The sequence below is a fragment of the Thunnus maccoyii genome, chromosome 15 (genome assembly GCF_910596095.1).
Source record: "Thunnus maccoyii chromosome 15, fThuMac1.1, whole genome shotgun sequence".
Classification (NCBI taxonomy): domain Eukaryota; kingdom Metazoa; phylum Chordata; class Actinopteri; order Scombriformes; family Scombridae; genus Thunnus; species Thunnus maccoyii.
Window position 1 is genome coordinate 16,035,390 of NC_056547.1, and position 19,867 is coordinate 16,055,256.

Below are 19,867 nucleotides of genomic sequence, written 5' to 3' on the forward strand. Positions count from 1 at the left end.
AGCCTTCAGTCTGAAAATCTAGAAGTGTTCACTTGCATTATATTTCTTTCATTCATTCTTTAATTGTCAGGGAATTAGCATAGTCTTCCCACTGTAATTTGTAGCTGTGATGTGCCAAACAATAGTGGCCCGTAGGGGAGATGTGCTTAGGGACTTTAACACAATGTGAAAAGATTGATATGTGGCCTTATGCTTTGTTGAAGTCCACATTGCAAATCACATACCCCTATGGGCAGCAGAGTTGGCAACTGTCATAGTCACCAGGAAGTGCGCCAATTCGGCCTGAGCCAACTCAACGCGTCAGACACAGCACAGCACAGTTATTGTCCTTTCCTTCAAACACAAGGTGACTAAGCTGTTGAGAGCATCCTCAATATATCTGGTAGGCTAAACATGGAATATAGACTCACTTGCCTAGGACATGATATTAGTAGTTTCATGGGTGAATTATTTCTCCATCCAAGAGCATAATTAATTTGCTTTAAGTGCATAATTAGGAATATCAGTTTTTTTTCTCTCATTTTAAAAAGCTGGAAATACTGCAACTGAACTACATGAGCAATTTTCTTTATAGTTCAAAACAGTCTCCAGAGGGGGAGGAAGAAAAAGATAGTTTGGGAACATAGTTTATATATCTGATAGATAATTTCAATTAAAATTGTCTTCAACTCACACATCAGAAAGCAATACCTACACAATAGTAATAGTAACCTATGATGATCTATCCAGCATTTATGACATTGATTATAATGAACTGTCACACTTTTTATTATTGCACAGTCCCATGTTGGGAAAACTTAACACTGCAAAGCATTCATATTCCTTTTTTGGTTACATTCTAAAAATCAGAAATAGATGTAGAGTGAATCTGTTTCCAGTCAATTTCTATATATTGTACTGTATAATCGACAGTATTGACAATCTACAGCATTTCCTTCCCTCCCCCATAATTTACAAATCAAAGCCTTGTCTGTATCCGTTTCAATGCAGTTTACACATCCAGATTCCTCAGAAAACAAAGACTGATGCACAACTGGGAAAGGCAGAGCTTCTGTTTTTCTATATGCCATTAATACCAAAGCTGCTCTAACAGAAAAAGGTCCGATGATATCCCAGCAATACTGCATTATTACTGAATGATCTCTCTTCGAAGACATCACTATAGCATTAGGGGTTCAGTCACGCTAGCCTTAATAGCAGTAAACCAGAGAGTCCAAATGGAAGGGGCTAACCTATTAAGCTGTGTTGCACAATTTTATATAACCCTCTGCTGTACAACCTGTTCCACAGATGAAATGTAGCATGGTCTGCAGTCAGTCCTGAGACAAGAGTGGATGTTATTAACTAGATTAAGTTATTGTCTAGGTAATGACTGAGACACATAAGTAGTCATTACAAAATCAAGTTTCCAGTACCTTTTTTATTTGTGCAAAGACTGACTGGCTGATGAATGTCACTATTTTGTCCAGCAGTACTTACAACCATAGTTGTTTTGACCAACATAAACCCCAAAAGCACATGCATGGCAACTAATCAAAAAATTGAAATGGAAAAGGAAGGCTTGTGAGCATGACTACATACAGTTAGTTATTAGTCATAGATTAAAAAAAATATGTTTTACAGGAGCATACAGGCTATGTACTGTCTCTATCACCCGTCTCTATTTCCTGCTCTATTTCTCCCTGATGCTCATCCACTCATGAATATTGCTCCCTCTCTCTCTGTCCTGAGGCAAGGTGACGTGGACAGCACTGAATAAGCTTTAATGCATATCCAAACACAGTTTGTCAGCTTTGAACTATACTTGTCTGACCATCTTTTCCATGCCCATCAGCTAGTGTTAGAGAACTCTTATCCTAAATTGATTCTGTGCAGCAAAGATCTATGGATTAGGACGTAGACAACAAAGCAAGGACTGACAGCAGACTTGAGAAGTACTTAGGGTATGTGAAAAGAGGCAAGAGAGGGGTGATAGATAAAATGGGTGAGATATGACAGGAATGTCTTATTTAGCTGCAGGGCAGAGGTTCACATCATAGATTTACGCATGTGTTTTTTGCACCTTATCATGTCGAGGCATTGCTTATGCCGATGTGTGGCTGTGCCCTGATCCTGCTACTGTAAAAGCAAGTGATGATTCTGCTTTGGTTTGAGACCTGTGAGTGAAAAGTCCCAGGCAAAATCCACACAAAAACTAATGTGACATGACAGGGTCCTTGGGCAATACACTGACCTGCTACCTGCCATGGTGTCAGCTAAATGGCTAAAAGTCAAATGTGAAATTTCCCAACTATCAAGGCTTACATTTATATTATGTTATAGAGATTTTTAGTGGAAGCTGAAATACCAGCTGTGTTGCATTATGGCTTCTGCAACACTGCTGTCTCTAGATTTTAGAAATGAGCTATTTTGGTAGTTTGTTCTACAGTTCTAGTAATCCACACTTGGCATCAGTTATATCAGCTTGCTTTAGCTAATGTGTTTCCATGGATCTCTGTTTATCAATAAACCTCTTTTGGAAAGCAGTTTAAAGGGATTTCTGTCTGGAGATGGAATGAGATGATACTGGTGCAAAACACCCTCCAACAGCAGCACTGAGAGGGATCTAAAAACGATACACTGTTGGCTGGTAGGCAGTCTGCATTATAAGCAAATATGTGACATCATGTTAATTTCTAGTATTTAATTATAATTAATTATTGAAAGTTTTATAATTTGTACTAATTTATATGACTATTGCATCACAAGCACATATTTATTAGTTGCCCTATCTTGCTCAAGCAATGAGTTCGGTTATATAGGTCACATTTGTATAATCAGAGGATAGACATGCACATATGTGAGAACTCATTAACGCGCTTGCTTTAGTGGGATTCAACATTTATCAGAGACTATGGCTGGACCCCAGATTTCGTTACGTAAGCCATTGATGACATTGAAGTTGTCAATGTGCCACTGATAGCACTTTATCTATCCAGGCTAACTGCACATAGATTAAATGCACATGAAAGGGACGGTCACATAACAAAATCTCTGGCAGGATTTACACTTGAAAAACTAACATTGAACCAACATTTCTTCTGTGTTTTATGTTAAAAACATAGCATTTTGGGATGTGTTAGTACTTACATTTAGCTAAAAAAAACAAAAAAACAAAACATGTTTTAGATCATTTATGGCAAAAATGTGAACAATATGTAAGAATACATCATTGGTAGATTGGAACAGGTATAGCGCAGAACACATCACATCCTAAAACTCACAATTCTCCTCACAGGCTGTCTGAGACATGACAGCTCTGTGGGGTAAAGAAGTAATTAACAAGGAAAATGATTAGTCTGATTGAAGCAAGAGAGGCAGTGAGGAGGAGCACGTCAGAGTGAGTGAGATAGCAGGAAGAAAAACTTCTGACAATGACTTTGTGACACAGACTTACACACACACGCATACACACACACACACATGCACACACACTAGTGACTGATTTCCCCCAGAGCCTCCGGGCCTGGACTATGGCTGCTTTTAGAGATAAACCACCCTGCTATCTTTTGGAGATTTCTCTTTCTTATAAGTTCCATGAAAGCTGTTGGACGCGTTTTTTTGAAGTCAGCATAAAGTGTGCCTTACTTTTGCTTGCATGTTTAAATCTGTCTGTAGTTCATAGAGTTCATTTGTACCTTCTGTGACAACCAGATCGCTCCTTTTCTAAAGGTTTTAGCAAAGCGTTCCAATTACTATACATATGTTGACTTACATGTACAAAAACATGCAGGGAACACAAAATATGGAATTATTTGCCTACCTCCTGCATCTATCAGCTTTGCACATAGCACCGGTTAGCTGAAAGTATCCAACCTGGTGTAGTGACAGCTCATTTATTCTGGTGGCACAGAGGTATTTTGTCAGATAGTGAAAGTACACCAGACATTTTCTGCTGCACACCTGGGTGAGGGAACATGTTTCCTAACAGACTGTGTCAGCTAGAAAGTATTTGTGCTGATTGCCTGTGTGTGTGTGTGTGTGTGTGTGTGTGTGTGTGTGTGTGTGTGTGTGTGTGTGTGTGTGTGTGTGTGTGTGTGTGTGTGTGTGCGCAAGTGATATCCCAGCTACATTTATCACTCAAATATCCTGATACAGCTAAGGGATCTACGGTAAGTGCTGAAATTGGAAATATCAAAGTTACAATTGAAATAATGTGTCTTCACATGTGGCAATGTGGAAACTGTGCTGTGTGATAAACAGAATTATTAAATATACCCATAGTATTTATTAAGTTTCATCCTTCATGAAGTTACTTTTATAATACATGCATTTATGTAATCATGGCAGGTGTTTAGGGCATCAGTAATCTTATAGGTTGACCTTTGTGTCACCATGGCAACAGGAGCGACTGTTGAGTGAGTGTCTTTGTTGTGTATGAGGCAGTATTTTCATGGTTCCTGCCCTATGAATCATAACAGAACTCTCTACCGCAGACAAAAACTCACCATTCACCCAATAAAACATCCAGTTTCTTCACTAAAATGATCGTACCAAGGTCAGTTAGATCATGTGAAGTGCTCACAAAAGCTCACGATCTCACTGCTTTGACACCAACATAGAAACATTAAATTCTTCATCACTTTTCCTACTTTGTATATTGTTACAACCATTAGTACATGGTATGCATCTTAACTAAACAACCTACCCATTATGATACTTCTAAAATATTTTTAAAATCGATAAAAAGAAAAATAATAATGCTGCAATCAACAAATTGATTCTGCACCAGCAAGTTATTTAATGGTGTGTTGGGTGGTCCTTGTCAACTTGTCTACTTAGGAAAAATGTTGTATTTACTGTGTGTTTCTATGTGGTCATCAGTCACTCGTAATTAATAATACATCACATAAAATGGACGATAGAAAAATCTAGGTGCACTTCTTTGTGATATCACAGTAAATCCTTTGCAGATAATAGTATTATGTACATAAGGCGCAGGTTAAACCTACTCGTCCGGTGCTGTCCAGTTCTCTGAAGACAACACCTTTGCTTGCCACGTCCTCGAAGGAGATGGCCCATGAAATGAGAAAGCTCATGTCCGGCAGGCCATTTGGCCCCATCTGGTCTTTTTGGTCTCTCCACTTGAGGACATCCACATGTTCCATTACTCCAGCCCTTCTCTGTCATTTGATCCTTGGTGTCCTAATGAGAAAGACAAGGGATTACACAACTCTGGCTGAAAATAATATCTAACCCCCCCTCACACAATTTAACAATGTAACAGTCATGTTTAATTAAGGTATTATTTCATAAAAGTGGTATTGGGTGAAATGACACAAACTTTTTTCATTACCTCTTATTTGTCACTAAAAGAATGGATCCCAATGTTATGCTGCGTTCATGGGAGCTATTGAAAGCGTTCTGCACTCTTTACTATCAGGCTTGGATGCCAGAATCTCCCTTGGGCAGTGCATGTAACGCACTTTGAACTGCACTGTTCATTGAGGCGTACAGAACGAGTAAAGTGGGGCAGATGTGAATGTGTCTAAACACCAAAAAGCCCCAGCAGAATTAAATAGGGATGCAGGCGCACACAAGCAAGCATGTGCTTGAAAGGGCAAGTAAAAGTATAGACATGCAGTGGTGGACATGAGTGAACCTATAGACTTATATGAGCATCTTGAATGGAACAAGCAGAGTTAAGTTCAACCGTGTCTTGCAGCTCAGAAATATATAGACCTTGTGATTCTCTGACACATAACCTACTGTAGCTTCCTTTATGACCAGTTAGCCCTAAGGCAGTAAAAGTACCCAAAAAAACTTTAAAAACAATTAATGCCTTCTTTTGACTTCTAAGAAGGAAAAATCAATCTAATAGGGAAAAATTTATAAGATATACTGTGCCTCATTTTTCAAGTCTTTCATGGGTATCTTCTATTCTGCTACAATTCATTAATTAAAATGACTAATTTAAGCAACTAATTAAACGTAACTTTGACTTAAGAAAAAAGCATTTGTATTCTTTCTGATACTAATGAGGAGTGGAATTTATAAATGCACCATCCTTAGTTTAACAAACTCATAAACTTTATTTCTTAATAACTGACATTACTGAGTCAGTTTGCGGACTTCTGAAGTCTTCTCTTCTTGTGCTACTGCTGCAATCATTTACTTAACAGATGATCTATTTTTTTACCCGTTTTTCCATGTCGATCATGTCATGAAATACTGTATTGCAAGATGGTGATCTGGGTTGGGTTGGTGTACTGACCCAAGATCAGCAATTGCTGTAACCATGTGAGTAACTTATTTATGTTTTCCATATAATCTGAAATCATTCACTTATTATCTGTTTGACCTTTTTTCCATCTTGACCAGACCACAGCTACAGCACTGATTACATTATTTCATGATATGATCGAGTGTGGTTTATGTGAGGAAAATGGAGGGGAAAATATACACATGCTGGAGGAGAAACTGCAGTGAGCTCAACAAGGGTGTGATATGCAACATCAAAGAACATTAAATCAGATACCTCATTGTAAGAGTTGCTATGACAGCAAATGTTCATCTGATAAGTTGTGATTGCAAAAGCTTTTCCAACACTCATGCCAATATCTTTCTGTCAAAGTCATTTATATAGAGATTAGTTAAACCTTAAAACAAGGTGCTCGTTATATTTTATACCTTTTTGTAACCATCTTCAGTAGAGTAGCTTAATGGAACACTTTCCCATACCTAGCAATGTACTTCCCTTTCAAACTGTGCAATATCACAGTACCAAGACTGGCTTTTTTTCCAGGAGCACTGCATGTGAACCTGGAAACCCTCTCAAGGCATTTCTAAGAAAACTGTGGCGATGCCTGATAGTAACCTCTGTAAATGATCATCCAAGCATATCAATGTAAATGGTACTAAGCCACTTGCTAAAAGGCTTTCTTTGATGCACTAACCAGAATCGATCGTCATGGCTTGACTCATGTCACACTGAACTATAAAATAGGATTCCTACAGGGATTATTTGACCCTTAAATTAGGGATGGATGACTGTGTTCACAATCTCCATTATATAACTTTTTACATAACTTTTTTTAAATAACTTTTTAATGTTTGTTTCTCTTAAAATAACTATAGTATTTCTTGAAGAGGAAAGATAAACATTTCTCATCTGCAGCAAAAGCTTTTGAATTTTGAATTTCTTTATTTGAACAGGGACAACGTACAAAGAACATTAACCTAACATAAAAAAGGATAGATTTAATGTGCCATTACTGAAGGCAGAAAGAGGACACCATCTACTATATGTATTATATGTACTATATGTATACTTTACTATCCAAGCCTGACAGTAAGGAATGCAGAACACTTTCAATATTGCCATATGGTTTACTAAAACTAGGGATGCACGATATTGGATTTTTTGCCGATATGCCGATATTTCCAACTCACTGTGGCCGATACTCGATGCCGATACCGATATATGCACATATTTTTTTCCAGATGACTGAGGAGAATATTATGCATGCAAGCATAGAATGTACTAAGTATGATCAAGAAAGACATTATATGAAGGAAGAATTTAGGAAGACTCAAAACTTTAATGAACTTGCCAAGTGGGTGGGGCAGTTTTCAATGGGTTCATTAGACAGACAAGACTAATGTGTAGGATTTAATCTCTGGTCCATACTCCGGAGCAGAAGGTGGCTGTAATGCACCTAATACGGTGGTTGCCAACTGCCGTTATAAACCACAAAGATTTTTTCCCAAACAGAGTGGTACATCCTGTCAGCCGAGGTGTTTCCTATCTGTGCATCCGAACGTAGCAGCTCCTCGATGGACTGCTTCTCCCTGATGGTCCCGGTGCTTCCTCCACAGGCTCCACTTCACTCAGCTGCCCGACAGACCCGCTGCTTCTTCCCACTTTAACCTGAGTAACAAACCGGGGCTCAGTGCTCTGGTTGGATTCACATGGAGAGCTAACATTAGCCGAGAGGCTAGCGGAGTGGTAGCCGCAGCAAAGCCAGAGGGAAGCACAGCCAGCTAGCTCTGCTAGCCTCCCAGCTAACGTTAGCCCCAGTTCTGCATGTGGATCCAACCAGAGCACCGAGCCCCAGTTTGTTATTCAGGTTAAGGAGCTTGTGAAGTGAAGTGGAGCCTGCGGAGGAAGCACCGGGACCGTCAGGGTGAAACAGTCCGTGGAGGGAAGCACAAATTGGCAGAAATGACCAATACCGATATTTCATTTTAGAGCTTTTATCGGCCGATACCGATGACGTGCTGATAATATTAGGCATCCCTAACTAAAACCATGTATGATGTCTTAAAAATGAAGTCAGAAAACAAATCTGTATTCACCTGTGCTGTTCACCTATATGGTACTAATTAATGATTTTGCAATAGAGTTAAATGGTCTTTAAAGGGGACCTATAGAAAATAAGGAAAAGCACAATAGGTCCTTTAAAGTTCCCCTCTGCACCGTATATTTAGTGGTACTTATTTTCCATTAATGGTAATGACTCAGATAAATGGCTGGTATTCAAGTCTAACTTTCTCACAACAGCTCAGGCTTCCAGCTTTTATGGAGACATTATGAATTAAACATTATTGAAATTACTTAAGTATGAATTTTAATTAGTTTTTACACTGCTGAACTGAGGACAATCAACTACAGAAGCCTCACAGCTTTGTGCAGTTTATGCAGTGCAAATTATTAAAAGAGTGTGAGATGTGGCATGCAAGAGATGCATCAGACACACAGTTCTCTGCTAGCAGGAAATGATGATTGGGTTGTTGGGTGACACCTATTCTGATGGATAGTGACAATAAAAAATATATTTAAGTAAGGTTCATTAAATCCAATTATTTTTAGTGGAAATGTAGGGTTCCCCACATCATCTAGGTCAGTGGTTCTCAAACTTTTTCATGTCAAGGACACTTAAACCGACACAAATTAGACCACAGACCACCGTTTGAAAAGATTTTGTCCCAAGGTCCCCCATCTGATAAGACTTTTTCTTTTAGATGTTTTATTACAGAAAGTGTATGAAACCCATGACCAAAATAGTCATCACATTCTATCATTGTGTTACTTATGGATGGAATTATATGAAAATAAATTATTCCCCTTTTCGCTTTTCGACTTTGAGAAACCAGTGGTCTAGGTCATGGGATATATCACCACCTATCTGAAAGGTTTCATTAGAAACCTTTCAGATAGGTGAAATCCTCAGATGTGAAGTGAAAGGAAATTTCTTACTACACAGAAAATCCGGTTGCTTCAGGCTTGCTGGATTATATCAGTTAGGATGGAAGGAGGACATTATTAATGGAAATTATTAGTGGAAATTAGTCATGCCCACCCTTCTCTCAGCAACAATGTCCAGTACGGCTTTGAGTAAGGCACATAAACCCCAGTTGTTTTAGTGAAGCTCCCTCAGACAATGTGAGAGAAGTTTCGGTGATGACTGCAGCATAGTAATGTTACACACCCAGCATATAAAATGCATCCTCTATGTTCTATATAATGCAGAAAATACCCACTGCGCCATGTCAGACTTGCCTGTTTGCAGTCTACACTACACTACACTACCAGCATGGTTTCACAGGACAGTGTATGTGTGTGTGCGCAAGAGGTAATACTGAGGAGTCTCATGATAGTAATCTATCATACAGTCAACCAGCACTGTGCTTTGATACTGTATTCCATGCACATGTATACATGTGCTCGCGCACACACACCACACACACACCACACACATAAAGCTAGAGTCAGCATGCAGCAGACTATGAGCAAGCACACAAGGGCAAACACATCTCAAACAGCCAGTGATGTCACCAGAGTACTTCTGGCCATCTGCAGAGCCTGTTGGTGAGACTGTGCACGTGTGTGTGTGTCCAGAGCTGACTAATCTTGGCTGTCACCACAAATGCCCTGAGGGAATCATCCATTATATTCTCCTTTGTCCTCCACAGACACACACATAAATGCACACGCAATTCATCATGAGTAAAGTGTTCAACTTTCCAGTGTCCCCTTTGCCCCTCTGTGCCACAATTGGTATTTTTTTTACTTCAGCATGCTCACACCTGAGGCTGAATTACATCTGCATGTTTTATACCACCCACTCACACAGACACACATGCAGTACACACAAATGCAAATTATAAATTACATCGATACTACATAAAGGAAGAAAATTGAGCTGGTATGTGGGGAATTATCCTCCCTTTACTGACACAAATGAAACACGGGGTTAAAAATATATTCAGAGGTGAAAAGGGGGGACTTATATGACGACTATGGACCCATAGACTGTAAAATATAATGTCCATAGCCACCTTGATGTCACCCGTTCGTTTGTGGACTCCTGTTTTGAAGCATGGATATAGAAACGTTTCAATATCTATGTTTTGAAGTCACGAGTTTGCATTTTGACGGCCACCATCTTTGATTTTTGGAGCCAGATGCATGGCCAGAAATGACCATATTTGGGCGAGAGGGTGGCGCAGACTCTAACGCTATCTGCTAGTTTGGTTAGCATGGTACATTTACAGTCTATGGTTAATTGTGATAATGCTAATGCTAATTTTCGCTAGCGAAAAACAGGTTTAAAACCATTAAAACAAACTGTACTTACCGGAAAAAACTGAACATCCAACTCCTTAGAGGGTCTTTTAGTACAACCGACTTTTTTAGCGACCAAGATGTTAAAATTAACTTTCATGAGCTGAAAACACACCGAAGTAGCTAGGGCTACGCCTACACTCCGTAAATCTGGGGTCACACTATAATTATGTTACTTAGCCAACATTGTCGTTGTTGTATTGACTTGCCTGTGACGACACCCACCTGTCACTCAAAGCGGCCACGCCCTTAATTAAATGCATACATTTAAGCCTAAATAAAATTAAAAGTAGTGAGTTATATAAAAAAATCACATCCCTTACAGTTGTCAAAAACAGTTTTTTGTACCAGGCTGTGAACATGTTCATTTCTGCTTTAAAATTGGGCATTTTAACATGGGGGTCAATGGGGATTATCCATAAACTGTATAACTCACTTTTTGGAGCCAGCCTCAAGTGGCCATTCGGGGAACTGCAGTTTTTGGCACTTCCGCATTCGCTTCATTTTTCAGCCGTAGGAGGTTGCCGTATATGAACCTTGGTAAATCTAAATACCCTGCTGAATACACACATGCATGGGAATGAAAAAGGTGAAAAACGTTAAATTCATGCAAATATAGACTACATCTTTGTATATACATTTTTTTCATTCTGTCTACATCCTCTAGTGATGCACCAAGTTTCTTGTTTCCTTCCTTTCTGCAGGTTGTTAACATGATAAAAACTGATATGGGAAATATACCTAATCATGGTAATTGGAAGGTAATTTTAACACATATGTCTGCCAAATAATAGTTCTTGACAAGTGTTTGCCTATGATTATTCACCATTAGAATTATCTGATTAATCAACCTTCTTTGCCCCCTTATTCCTACTCATAAAAGGGTAATGTCATGTTTACGTGACACACTTAAGCGACACACTGGGTCACTTGTCCATCACAGGGCTAACACAAATTCTACAATCCTAAAGAAGTTAACCTGAGGCAAAGACAAATATTTGCAGTAAGTCTATAGGACCTTTGCTCTTCATGCATACTGCATGCAATGATTATGGTCGATAGACTATTAAGTGTCACATCTGATGCATTTGTAGAGCAGTTGTGGTCTTACATTTTACATTTTGAGGTAGGCTAGAGCATAATGGCTTTCCTAAAAAGCTTTTAATCTTATGGAATATAACTAAAAGGCCAAGGAGATAAAGCAATTACTCTGTGGATGGCCTCCTAAGACCTAAAAATTCCATGAAGTCACATTTGTCCTTTGGCAACTGGAACGTGTGTCCTCTGCTGGGATTTGCAGGCTATCACCACGTTATGTAACTATCGTTGGAGACGGTTCCTTCCAGCACAGTTTACAAATACGCTTGTTTGACTGAGAGGATGAACTGAGAAAGAGGAACTCGCCGTTCTCCGCTTTGTCCCTCTCTTGAAGACAGATGTGGAATACATGTCTCTTTCACTCCTGCAGTCTTGACGATTGCCAGGATATGACGGCGTCATTACAATCTCAAGTGCTTTCTGCCAGAAGAGATCCTGTTGTTTCTGCTGTAGCTGGCCAAAGACAAAGTCATGAAAAACTTTATGTTCAGAAGTAAAATTGGTGGGGAACAGTTTGTGAGTGCTGATAAAAGGAAAAGTGACTATCACTGAGACTATAAAAACTATGGATAGCTGGATATCATTAAGTATATATTTGGCTTTTGTAGAATGATTTCACTTGTTTTATACTTTAGTGTCACAACATATTAATTTGCAAAGACAACAAATACTTGATGAAAAAGTGATCATATTTTTACTTTTAATATAAAACACACCCTCCTAAATATTGTTTCACCCATATCAATATTAATGATTACATATGAATGTAAAATACATGCCTTTTGCAGCCCTGCCAAACCAAAATGGAATAAAACCTTTTTAATTTTTTTAAATCTAATTTCATTAGCAAATTCTTTTAGGATACTGTCCAACACAATTTCCAACACAGAGAAGATTCGATTATTTTAAGTTGTAAATCTTGAAAGCTTTCAGAAGCTTGGACTACTCACTGGTCTTTTATAGCAAAACTGAAACTAGGCTCCAAGCTAGCAAAGAGTTTCCTCCTACATTTTGTAACAGGTCAAATACAGATGTATTTCTCAACGGAGATAAGTGTCACTTAAACTGGATATAATTTAAAGTTAATTACCTAGTGACAATGAATAAAGTTCCAAAAATAATCTTAAGAAGTCCCAATGAAAGGTTAATTGGTTTGTTTTCGTTGTAGTGAGGCTACTTATTAGTTGTCTAAAGTAGCTGCTATTATTTCTCATTCCAATACACTAAAATGACTCAAAGATAAGAGGTTGCACATTCAGTATTTAATCATACTTTACCATAAAAGGAATCGAGTTATCATTGAATACTTGCGACAAGACTGTCATCGTTTGTGGTACATGTATCGTTTGCCTAATAAGGCCATCATTAGCGATAATGTGTTGCCAGTTTTGTGGCTCCGGGGATGAAACTCTTGGCTTACAGCAGATGAGACTAATTTCTTGCCTTTTCCTCATCCTTTTCACATGTGCACATACTGCCTTTACAAACACTTGTTCATTCTCTCCTCCTGCTTTTTCAAAATCTTTCATGAGGGCCAGATAGATAGTGCGAATGCATACACCACTCTTTTAATTTCTTGACTTTGACTTTGTTGCCCAGGACAGGATACTTCATTGGTGACTGAATGAGACTTAAAGAATAAACCTCTCTGGGCAGTTATGAGTTGATAAAACAGCCCCATGTGTTTAAACATCTAACTCCTACTCAGATCTTTTTATTTTTCATACACCTCTATCTTCCTCCTCCTTTCTCGCCCTTCCATTTCTCCAGCACTCTTCATTACAGTGATGAGAGTAACGGTTGTTACTTGGCAGGGACCACCAAGCAACAACTCCCATTCTTCCATACCCCATGCCAGCTCTTCAATGTAAATATGCTCCAGTTTTGTACAGTACTGCTACAATAATCAGTCAAAAGGATGAGAGGACAGAACACTTGTCCCTGTGATAGAACAATTCTTTGCATGTGTTAGGTTACCAGATAAAATATGCATAATGTACTAGCATCTATGGGTCTATAGAAACAGGATGTAGGTGAGAAGAAATGCAAAATGGCTATAAAATTCAATGAATGACGAGGAGACTGTTACTGTATATGACTGTTCAAGGCTGAACAGCTTCAAAAAATGAAGTAACCAACACATAAACCAATAGTTTGCTAAATCATTGTTGTTATGTATAAAAATGGTTAAGCATTGGGCATGCACACAAACACTGAGTGATGCTCCTATTTGGAAAAAAAACTGAAATAATAATAATAGCACTTATGTACAATCCTACTGTAATTTTGCAGCTGAGCATTGTCATATTGCATCTGATGCTTCAAAAAGTGCTAAACGGTTTGCCAGAATTTGAGGAAATTACATTCTTTTCATTTTCTTTTGTCTCATAATGTTGTAATGAAAGGCTGTTAGATCTGAGCTTTGATTAAAAAAACCCCACTCATAATTCTCTTCAGCTGAGAGACTGTTAAAGCACTTTGCAAATACAGTTATCCTGACAGACATCTTGAAGTACATTTAAATAATTCCCATCATGTTCTCACTCACTCAACCCCCAAGATATTAAACATGCTGTCTGAGATTTTTAAAATACAAATCACCAAATTAATAAAAGAGTCAGTGGGATTTACAGAGACAGATATGAAGACTGCTGGCACACACACACACCATGAAAATTTCATTCAGGCTTGAACTGTATTTTGTGTTGAATTTCTTCAGTATCTGTATTGAAACATACTGTAAACTTTAAATTTGCTTGTGAAATTGCTTGAAACTAACAATGAAAAACAACATTAATGAGAAATTTGAGCGTGATAAGACAATGTAGGTTTTCAATTTACCTGTATTTGTTCCAGAGTAAAATCTAATAAAAGGAATTAAAGCAATATAGCAAAAAAAAAGGCTTTTATTGATAAATGCATGTCATACTCTATCGGGTCTCTCTAGCCTCCCACACATGGAACCAGCCATGTATAAAATGTTCTCTGAGAGACCCAGAAAGGCGGAAAAATAAACACTAACACTAACTGTGCTCTGCTGTGTTTCTGAAAATAGCATTTCTATTAGGTACAGTCACTGCATTTGTATCAGCACAGTTTGTATCAGCACAGTTTGTATCAGCACACAGCAGTTTACACATCATGCAAAACCAATCGTACTGATTATCCACTGAAATCTAGGCCATTCCTAATCAGCAGTCACACAAACTAAGATTAGATGATGATAATAACCAACTTACTGATGGTTGCAATAACCAATCTAACTTGATGGGTGAATAATGCAAACTCTACTCCATCAAAAGGCAACAAAACCTCTAATTTAATAAGTCAATCCATCATTTTTTGGCTTCGAGAGAGCCAGACTCCTTCTGCCAGTTCTTTGGTTCTCTCTGACAGCTTCCATTCTGCCCAGTAGCGTAAATCATCCCTCTCCTCACCCGCATCTACCAGCTCAATGCTCAAGAACATTTCTTTATCCAAGATCACTGAAGCTAACACCGAGTCTGAAGTTTGTCTGGCTCTTGGCACCCTGGGGGAGGAATGAGAAATCCCTCGAAGAGGGGCTGGGCCACTTTTAACCTCTCTGCTTTTGACTTCCTCTTTCTCATCTTTCACCAATGTCACATTTCTTTCATCAGATGGAAAAGTACTTGAGGAGCTCTCATTGGTCGATTTGGAGCTGGCAGATGACTGTGTGTCCGCTGATTGGTCAAGGTCCACTTGGAAGGCTAATTTCCTGTTACTTTGTCTGTTGATTGACAGACATGGAGGCCATCGGAGGGAGAGACATCTTGTCATTGCTAGCCATAACTCCTGCGGCCTGAATAAATTTGACCTTGGAGGTTGATCTGTTTCACGAAAAGTATCCAGTTTCTCCAGTTGTATGCATTCTTCTGCTAACTCTGCCTTCACCAGCTCTGCTACAGGTACTCCATTAGAGGTCTTTGGTGACAGCTCTTCTTCTCTGTCCTCATCTTTTGACTGTGGCTGTTGATCCTCTCCAAAGCTGAAAGAGCTGCTGAACCTCTGGCTCCTCTTCATCACACTTTGTGCCTCCACATCTGAATCTGACGATAAATCTTCATCAGATGAGCATCCATGTGTTGACGACTGATCTATAGAAAGCTTGTCCTTTGACTGTGGCTGTTGATGCTCTTCAGACTCGGAGGAGCGGCTCGCCCTCTGGCCTTTCCTCATACTTGGACAAACAGGTCCCTCCTTTTGCCTAATCTGTCAGTGCTGCTCCTCTTTCGGTTTACGAGAGACAGATTGAAAGGAATGGAGGGATATAATCAAGACAACTACAACAGCAACAACAACAACAGCCACAGCAGCTCTGCTAGCATGGCACTTTCTGACATAATCTCTGCTTCAAGAGGCACAGCTTTGGCTATGGAGATGGGCTGTGATGACGCTATGATGTCATGTGCCCACATGCACACCCACACACAGAAATCCCTGCATGGCTATGTGTTCACGCTCCAGTCGAGTGAGCGGTGACTTGCCTTAAAGGGAAGTGATGTCACATCGAATGTTGTCATACCTAGCCGCGAACCAGGAGTCTGCAAATGGTCTGTTTGTGTACAAGAGCCCAGATTGTAAAAAAAGATGCCATAATGCCAAAATTGACCTAGATGTGCAAAGGGAAGTCCTAATAGATACATTTTGTTTTTTTCCCTATTTTTTTCCCTATTCCTTTTGTTCCTATTGTGTTTCTGTGTGTGTGTGTGTGTGTCTGTGTGTGTGCGCTTGTCTGTGTGTGTGCGCACGCTTCTGTTGCTTGCTCAGTGAGTGGGTCCCATATAGACAGTGGATGTTAGGTCACTCACCATCTTCCTTGCTTTTCCATTTATGGTCATGACAGCTGCTCAGACTACACGTCCCTCTGTTCACTCATCGTACACCTTCTTACATCATCTCAGGGCAAAAGGACACTAGCAACTGCCAACTCCAGACGGTCTGACCTTATCACACACAGAAAGCCACACACACACACATTACAGCTGATAAAATCTGTTGAGTCAATTTTTGTGTGTAGAGAGCTGCTTGTCTTAGAGACGGAGAGAAAGTTACTGGAATGATTCCACATCTGTAGCAAAAGAGATTTGAAGATGTTTCCCTGAACAATTATATTTAACATACTTCTTAAAAGTAGTGATCGGTAATATCAGATGCAGATCTTTACCCAACATGTCTGGTTTTCTTGATATCGGACTGTATGTCCTCAAATTAAATGAACTGATGAAAACATTTGCCATGCATTTTCCTCTGTCTTCCACAGTAAACATGGTGTAGCCTATGAATGTTCAGTCACCCTTTGAAGCAGTTCGTTGTAAACATGTCACACCCTGTTTATGTGGGAGTGAGGTCATACTGAAGTTGTTTTGTAATGGATTATCATTAACCTCAGTTTGATCAAAACAAGATTACTTATGTGTTTGCAAAAATGCAGGCTACTTTTTGGTCCGATTAAAATGACTTAAATTTCCCCCACATATCATTTAAGAACCTGGTAAGGTTGAACAAACACACCGATCTACTCCTGACAAATACAATGCTGCCTGTAAAATACTTGAATCAAAGTGCATCAGTCAGTTTTTAATAGCCCTTATCAGATTTTTTTTATTGAAGACATCCTGATAAACAGACACTCACATGCAAATTCATTCTCACAAGCAAAATTGAATTTCATCTCACAATCTTTCAAAGTAAATGCTTCAATACAATTATTGAGGAGCTCCCACAGTGTCCTGCTGGATCTGAGTCACTGATGCTACGTCAGGAATGCAGTGGTAGGAGAGTGCAAAAATATGGAGAGACACCCTAACTGCCTTTACTCTAAAATGTCCCCTGGCAGGCAGACATTGAGCTTGGCTGAACACCATGTCTCGCTAGTGTAAGTATGAATGTGTGGCTGCAGTTTCTGCAGTGTCTTCTGGCCTAGACTGTGTCCCATTGTGGAAATTACAATATTAAAATTACAACACTTTGTTAAAGATGTGCTAAATAATATATCATAAAATAGTAGGTATTGTAGAATATACAAGGCTGAGTAAATATTCAATTATTTAATCTAGCTCCATAAATGGGTGAAGTGGTCACTAACGGAAAAAGCTCCATAGCTTCAACGTATGATCACCAAGGCACGAACCAAACTATTACAGCAAGTAGCCTGGGTGAAAAAATGTAAATATCTTCAAAGGTTTTTAAAATGTGTAAATGCCAAACTCCTCTCATCACAGCAATATCATGATTTGATTGAAGAAGAAGAAGAAATATATAATTATATGATAAATGAATATAAACAATTATATAATTTAATGCTTGTCACCATAAATAAATAAATCACAAAAATTAAATGAGATTAAATATATCAATGTTAAACTTATATCTGTATTTATTCACATATATATTTATATATTTACACATTTGTATATTTATTCATTCATATATTAATTTTTTGTTTATTTATTAATACTTTCATTTATCCATAGTCTAACTTGCTGCAGCAAAATAATTAAATCAACATGGTGGCATCCGGTGTGGATCTTCATGAAATCTTGAATCCTACAGTGATAGATATGTTGGCTTTAGCTGAACAATTAGAGGCAAATGCCAACTCCTATCCTTTTTTTTTTTTTAGATCAAACTGAGAGCTTCGCTGAACAAATTGGAATGATATCGGCCCTGACTGACATGGACTGTATAAAAATAATGGATGTAGCCACCATGACGTCACCCAATGGTTTGTGGACTCATGTTTTCAAGCCTCAAGTTTGCCATCTTGATTTTTGGAGCCAGAGGTGATGAGAAGTGACCATATTTGGACGAGAGGTTGGAGCTGACCCTAACGCTAGCTGCTAGCTTGCATTTATGGTTAACTGTGATAATGCTAATGCTAAGTTTTGCTAGTGGAAAAACGGGCTAAAAACAATTAAAGCAAAATGTACAGCAAAAATGTAAAGCAAAAAAAATGAACATCTGACTCCCGAGAGAGTCTTTTATCACAACCAAACACTGAACAGGACTTATTTAGCTGACCAAAATGTTACAATTAACTTTCATGCACTAATAACACACTGAACTAGTGACGGTCTCACATATACTCTATGAACCTGGGGTTACGCCATGTTTATGTTACCTACGGTAGCAACTGGTCAATCACAATGTAACCACACCCTAAAGCATACCTTGTTTTATCATCAAATTTAAATTAAATGGGACCATAATTTACAAAATGTACATCATGCTGTATTGAAGATGACTTGAAACTAGCGATTAAGACCATAAACTCATTAGGAAACTGTTTACTGAGGTAGTGAATCAAGTGAGAAGTCTTCTAATAGACTTCTATCCAAAAAGAGAAAATGCAGGTTTAAGGTACTTCCGCTTTGGCTTTACTTTTCAGACCCGTAGCTGCCCGCTTAATACTGTTCATTCGCCAATCAGAAGCTTTAACTTGCCCCTCTGACTTTTGGTGGATGGGAGTTGACAGACTTATTTATTTCATCTCTGCAAGTTACACTATGGATAAATAAAAGTATATATAAATAAAATTATAAATAGATAAATAAATGTATGAATACCTTTTGTGAATTTTCTTGTATAATCATATATGTATTCATTTATTTAAGCATTTAATTAAATAATTATTTATGTATTTATATATTTAGTTTCAGCCCTTAAAACCCTCCATACAATGATAAGTTATGACTTTAATTAAAATACAACGTCATTTTAGAAAACGTGTTTTCAGTTCAAGGACACAAAGTATTACATAAGCAGGAATACTCATGGGAACAATGGAAATAGTGGGAGTGAGTTGGAAACACGAAGAAGTCGCCAACATGAAAAATTCATAAAAGCTTTGAAGAGCAACTGTGAGGTAGCAAGGCGGGATGTTTTCCCGTTATCAGCTATTTCTGGACTCCTTTCCCATACATAATTTACACAAACCGAGGGGAGAAACCTGTATACAAGCCATTAAACTCACCCCCAGGTCTGCTGAAGTTCGCTGAAATGTCTAATTCATTTGGAGCAGGTGAGTTGAGCCACTTCAGGTCCATGCAACAGGCGAGCCAGATGAGGGCGCAGCGGACTCCTCACACTCCCAGGCACGGGAGGTGAGCTCAAGCCAGAGCAGCGTGCTGATGTAACACGACT

General features: G+C 38.7%; 1 protein-coding gene across 8 annotated transcripts in view; it reads right to left on the reverse strand.

The window, feature by feature from the left end:
- Positions 1-19,864, reverse strand: part of dtnbp1b (dystrobrevin binding protein 1b) — a 69,206-nt gene extending 49,342 nt beyond the window's left edge. The window contains exons 1-5 of one of the 8 annotated variants that reach the window (XM_042434622.1): positions 19,698-19,864; positions 16,534-16,668; positions 11,043-12,157; positions 4,992-5,184; positions 3,803-3,880 (exon numbers count right to left, since the gene is read on the reverse strand). In XM_042434622.1, the coding sequence (XP_042290556.1) occupies positions 3,803-3,828 (26 nt within the window). In that variant the 5' untranslated portion in view covers positions 3,829-3,880; positions 4,992-5,184; positions 11,043-12,157; positions 16,534-16,668; positions 19,698-19,864. Of the gene's footprint in view, positions 1-3,802; positions 3,881-4,991; positions 5,185-5,335; positions 5,598-10,619; positions 10,661-11,042; positions 12,158-14,627; positions 15,952-16,533; positions 16,669-19,697 lie in introns of those variants that run through there. The other 7 variants (XM_042434621.1, XM_042434623.1, XM_042434627.1 and 4 more) reach the window with 7 other exon arrangements.
- Between the last annotated feature and the right edge of the window lie 3 nt (positions 19,865-19,867).